The 6000-nt window shown below is 37.3% G+C and overlaps 1 protein-coding gene across 1 annotated transcript in view; it reads left to right on the top strand.

Annotated features, from left to right (window-relative positions):
• The first annotated feature begins 260 nt into the window (after positions 1–260).
• Positions 261–6000, top strand: part of Phlpp (PH domain leucine-rich repeat protein phosphatase) — a 56022-nt gene continuing 50282 nt past the window's right edge. Inside the window, exons 1-2 of the mRNA XM_012371633.2 lie at positions 261–734; positions 3883–5987. Of these exons, the coding sequence (XP_012227056.1) occupies positions 4227–5987 (1761 nt within the window). The 5' untranslated portion in view covers positions 261–734; positions 3883–4226. The remainder of the gene's footprint in view (positions 735–3882; positions 5988–6000) is intronic.

Below are 6000 nucleotides of genomic sequence, written 5' to 3'. Positions count from 1 at the left end.
GGATTTCGGAACACGTCATCTTGAGATCTCGGAGTGGTCTTCAAAATTTCGTATTCAAGAATCGGTTGGTGAATCTCGAGACCTCCCAGCGCAATATCTTCACTCGCTCGTTCTCTCAGACATTTTCGAAATTCAATCATCCTTCCGAATTATTCGCCAAGAGCGGCATCAAGAGCGGAAGTACATCATTCCGCTGCCATTGATTCCCCCGAAGGGGAACTCGAAGGGTCACCGGCTGGTAGGATACTGCGCATTATGACGTCCTTTTCTTTCTTTAAGCTTCAACACGTGACGCAAACACGTGGAAAGGAAAGACCGTCGGCGGAGGGACCTTCTCTCCTCCCTCCAGCTGGGGCACGCTATCTCTCTCCCTTTCTCTCTCTGTCTTTCTCTCTCTCCCTTTCTTCCGCTTCCATCCTCTAACAGACAACAGGTAGAACAGAGAGACAGGTGGCTCGGCGATGTATTCATGATGCCGGGTGCGATACGACAATCCTGAACTCTGGCCAGTGTTCGTGATGACTACCTCGTGAATCGACGTGTCTGATTGTAAATTTAACATCGCGCCGGTTTTCTTTGTGTCTTTTGTGAGATTATTGGTGCGAAGATTACAAACGGAATTATTGATGTTTAATGATAAAAGTACAAATTGGATTAAAGATTTCCGAATGTTCTTTACGTTTTTGAATTGCACAAATTAATCGATGAGTTTATTAGTGTAAAGCTGAAATAAAGTAAGTGAGTGAGGAAAAAATCAAATAAATTGCATTTGTAACTGTTACGTGTTCGATGTAAATTAAGAAACGGAAGTAAATTTACATCGCACGCGATTCAACTCTGGTCGATTGATTTCTTGGTTTGGACAAGAGTTCTCAATTGATTGTCAAAATAGACAGTCCAAGTGGTTTTCAATTTGACGCCTAAATAATTTTACAAAGTGCAGTTTATAAGTGGCTATAAAAAACATTCAATCTGAAAGCTCTCTTAAAAAAATATATAGATATATATATATATATATATATATATATACAAAGAGAGAGAGAGAGAGATTCTTGGTTTCACAAAGTTATTTCGGTTGCACAAACATATCCATAATTAATATAACGATTCGTTAACCTGGACCTCAAAATTTGACAGAACTCCCATATTATTTTCTCTTTCGGCTATCAATTTAATTATTTGAAACCAAATAAATTAATATACCCTGGTTTTAATTAACTTTGGAGAATAAAAGATGAATTAAATATTTTATAAATTAATTTTGTTAAAAGATATCATACATTTTTAGATTGATACAATTGGTATCAAGGAATAATCCTCTTATTTTACACAAGAGTTACACAAGAATACTATATGTGTTGATAATTCATTTTACTTTTACCAAATTTGGAGTAGATCTCGATCGCTACGTTCTCGCGATCTGTCGATTTCAGTATTTCCTCTCGCTAGATAATGAATATCGATCGGAATGTTCCACCGAATTCTGTTAGCTGGAAATATTTGTTCAATAATATTGACAGGTGACTCGATGAAAATTGTTGCGGCCACTGCTTTGCTGACAAATGGCTACCTATAGCATTGTCGTTAATGATTACACTCGCTATAGTTAATATTTGTTGACAAGATTGCGCTGTCGGGCTTATACGATTTCTACATGCCAGCTAATTTCCAGTCAAAACAATGAATTAACATTGGAATTAAATCACATATCAAATTACATTATAGCACACTCATCCAAATAAAAGTATAAAGAAGTGGGGGAAAATTGTAATTTATATTTTTATGTTAAAAAATTACAATAATGCATCCATAATATGAAATTTATAAGTAGAAAGTTTTATGTATGTTAAGAATCTACTTGTATCGTCAAAATTAATAAATCTTGCTTTTATTTATGCTATCGCATGTTCAGTACGTTATATATGATATTCTTGAGACGAAAAATTGCTCCACAAAGGGAAGCACCTCATTTCCATTTTTTTAACGCCACAATCGTGATTCAGCTTATTCATATGAGCTTGTTGCTCATTGACATGGCATCATCCGAGTGTTGCTCCACGCCCTTGTCGCTCAATTTATACGAAGCATAACGCGACACGCCCCGGAAACTCGTATTTCGTGAGAAAGGAAGCTCCCTATTTTCTTCCCTGCCCTCTCCTCGATATAAATTTTCCCGGCGAGCGCGGCGATAAACTTAAGACGAATTTCTTTTCGGCTATAGGACGATAGATAAATAGAAAGCATGGCTACGTGATTCGAAGCCGCAAGTGCAACACGTATTCGCATCTTCTTTCTCGCCTGCCTGTTTCATGCGGATTACTTTCACACGTTTCACGGTTATGTATTTCACCTCGGTGGTATCTGGAAGGTAATTCTCTGTTGAGATCGAAATTCTCCGATCAGCGAAGACGCGCGCGCGCGCGCGCGATACAGCGTGCAGTATCGTCACGAGATCGACTAGACGTCACGTTTCGGCGCGAGACAGATTTATCATAAGAGCTTTCGATATGGAACATAAATAATCAGCGTACTTAACCACGGTATCTTCTAAATAATGTCTTATTCATTTCGTGCATAAAATATTAAAAATATTTTAAAAAATCTGTTTTTTTTTAACTATCTTTAATCAATTTATCAATATTCTAATTTATTTTATGCCAAAAGATATCAACAATAAGAAAAAATATGTAAATGATATGTTTTTAATTTTATTCAATATATATTTTTAAGACATGCAAAATATTGAAATAATAATGAAGAATATTGATTTTATTATAATACTGTGTGAACTTTTAATAATTTAATAATTATTAATACATTTTTAAGTCAACATATTTGTACATTTTAATTATCTGAACGTCATTCAACAAATTTAATCTACAACATTTATTTTTATTTATGTGGGTATTTTACTGGCTGCATTATTGTGTACGCATGAACGTTAGTGCTGCTAAAACGAGCATTCAGGCATAACATTCCATATGGTTTCTCTTTTACGTGCGTTGTCGCTTATTCTAAACTAGATTATTTTTTTATTTTACTATGCGCGTCATCAAAAAATTGACATATTTCGGATCATTCTGCGTGAATTGCCGCTTAATGTAAACAAGTCTTTTGTACTATTTTATTAACGTTGTCAAGAAAATACGTACTCCTTTCTTTCCTCAAGCTAGCCAAGTTGAAATAATTTTTCAAACTTATTATTCGTTTCGTGTAACTTATTGTGTACCGTGTACACGAAAACGAAAACATTCACTATAATATCAGCATAGTCATTTACCGACGATTTGTCGCGGTTCTGTGGACCGTCATGTGGAAAGTTTGCTATTCTGCAAAGCATAATTGTTTCTGTAATCTTGTAAATTCCACGCTGGTGTCGTTTGTTTGCCTCAACTACTTCGCGTTTCACGTATGCACTAAAATATAAGCTTCTATCATTTATTTCTATCATGTGGGATAGAATTTGCTCATCTTCTTGCATTTATCATGCTAATTAAGGAAATTACACAATTATATAACAGTTATATAACACAATTATTAATTAATTACATTGCTGAGAGATCATACATAAACTATACGTCGAATAAATACGAGATTTGATCAAAATGGCGTATTTTTAGGAATTTTATACATATATATTACTTATTTAAAATACAAGAAGTCTTAAAATCTGATCTTAACTTTGTACAACGCTGTAAAATTTTATCTCTTTTCATAAAAAAAGATATAAAATACTGATAAACTAATTTTATAACGGTATAAACTTTTTATTACATCAAAATATATTACACAAGATGAGAAATAAAAAATTAAATGAGATGAAAATTTGTGAAACCAAGGATTAATAAATAAATGAATTAAAATAAAAGTTTCATGTAACAGCTAATCCAGAAGAACAAACTTTTGATATAAAATATTAATTAAACTGTTAATAATTTAATAGAGGATTTTAAGTATCCGAGTAATTTTATGAATTAACAAAGTGAAAATTTTACAATTCAAATTATTTAGTTTAATAATATATTGAACGATTACTTGAAAAACTCTAACAAGTGTAACAAGAATAACAAATTCCGAACACACCGTCTATTTTATTAAATACAAAAATTAAAGCAAAGTGGAAAATCCGAGCGTAACTGCTTCAACAAATCGGAAAGAGCTCTTCTTTTTTCTGAAATCTCTCAAAAAAATATATTTTTCTATCTGGTGAAAAATCCACGACGACAATGCTGATTGCCAGCGCATCAAACAACCAGACAATTGCTCCTTCGTCATCTGTAAAGTTACGAAGATCTCGTCGATTGTCGTCCACCAGAGGATTAAAGTTACGAACTACTGTGAATCACTCGAACGACTATCCTGCTTGCCAAGACTTCAATCAGAAGCTCGGTATTTACCCCGCGGCGAACAAGAGCGTGGATGATGATAACAGCAGGAACAGATTACCGATTAACTGGGAAATGAACGAGAGGATCAGCTTAAGCAGCGGCTCCAGTACTGGATTAGCGATTCGTCCCGACAACCAGAAAGGCATAGAGTTTAGTGAGAATCGCAGAAGAGAAGTTGAAGGTAGATCGAAGATCAGCGAATGTTTGGAACGAAATCGCGGAACGAAATTATCGCCATTGTCATCGGACAAGCCGACACTGGAGCTGATGAATGTATCGGGATATCCGTCGAACGTCGATCGGAAGCAACGCGGCTGTTCAATCGAGATCAAGGCAGCGAACGATAACGTTCTCAAGAGCGACTCGAAGTACGAAATCGGTTTTCTCAATCGTAACTCCGCGACGAGGAAGCAAAGGCGGCAGGATGCGCCTAAAAAGGACAATATCGACACGACGAAGAGACGCACCAAGAACAAACCTGGAGACTCTATTTCGAAGCGGCTCGAATTGATCCATGAGCTCAATCAAAAGATTTTGGCTAACTATGAGAGATTTCAGCAAAGATCAAAACATTCTAAAGATACGAAAGAACAGGCTGTGAAGAGCCGCAACAAGAACAAAATTGATCCTGAAGAGCACATTTACTCGGAGATCAAAAAGAAAAACAAGACAGCTTGTAAAACGAGTGATCGGAAAGAACGAAACGTTTCCAAACAGGATGCTTCCAATCAGAATGTTTGTAAGAAAGATTTTTTCAAGCAAAACACTTGTGGCTCGATAAATACTAATAAATCGACTTTTCCGAAGGATTATTACAATAAGATGGGTGCTAAAGATCCAGCGAAGAAAGAAGACAGTTCAAGAGCTGCGTACAAGCCCAATCGCAGGATCGTTTGCGAAAATGCAAATTTTAGTATGGCGGTTAAGGAGAATTTTTCCTACCAAGACGAGGAAGCTCAATTGTCAATATATTCGAAGCCGAGAGACAAGAAAGAACGGCTGTCGGAAGGAAGTTCGGTCTTCTACGCGAATGAGGATATCCTATCGATGGAAATCGAATCAACCGCAATTGAAAATTGTTTGGAGAACTCTCGACTGTATCCCGAGAGCTGTGATCTGGGTAATAATGAATCGAAGGACGATTGCCCGAAGGAGAGCGCGAAGGATGATGCTTCGGAGATTGATCGGATCGATGTGCTAAAAGATGCGCGAACAAGGAGCGGGGATATTACAGTGGAGGAGAAGATTCTGCAGAACGAGATTCTGGAGAAACTGGACGAGACGATCGACAGATTCGATAACGAAAGGATGCAGCTGACGCCGGCGGATAGCAGCGAGGAAAAGGACAGCTTCAGCACGGATTCTATACAGAGTCGCAGTCCCTCGAGTGCAAAAGGCACGAAGGACGCCGCCAACCTCCAGGATACCTTCAATTCCTCCTGGGATTCGGGAGTCGGGGTGGATGTCGGCAACGGAAGCGGGTGGGTGAGGATACACACGGGGATCGAGAGCAGCCTCGTATATCTTACTCTGGACACCACAGCTAAGGACGTCTGCAGGGACATGCTGTTGGGAGAAGACTTGTCTCTGTTTGTCCAGGTAAACGTCAACC

The sequence above is a fragment of the Linepithema humile genome, chromosome 2 (assembly GCF_040581485.1).
Source record: "Linepithema humile isolate Giens D197 chromosome 2, Lhum_UNIL_v1.0, whole genome shotgun sequence".
Classification (NCBI taxonomy): domain Eukaryota; kingdom Metazoa; phylum Arthropoda; class Insecta; order Hymenoptera; family Formicidae; genus Linepithema; species Linepithema humile.
The sequence above is the reverse complement of the archived record's forward strand: the minus strand, read 5'-3'. Positions and strand labels throughout refer to the sequence as shown.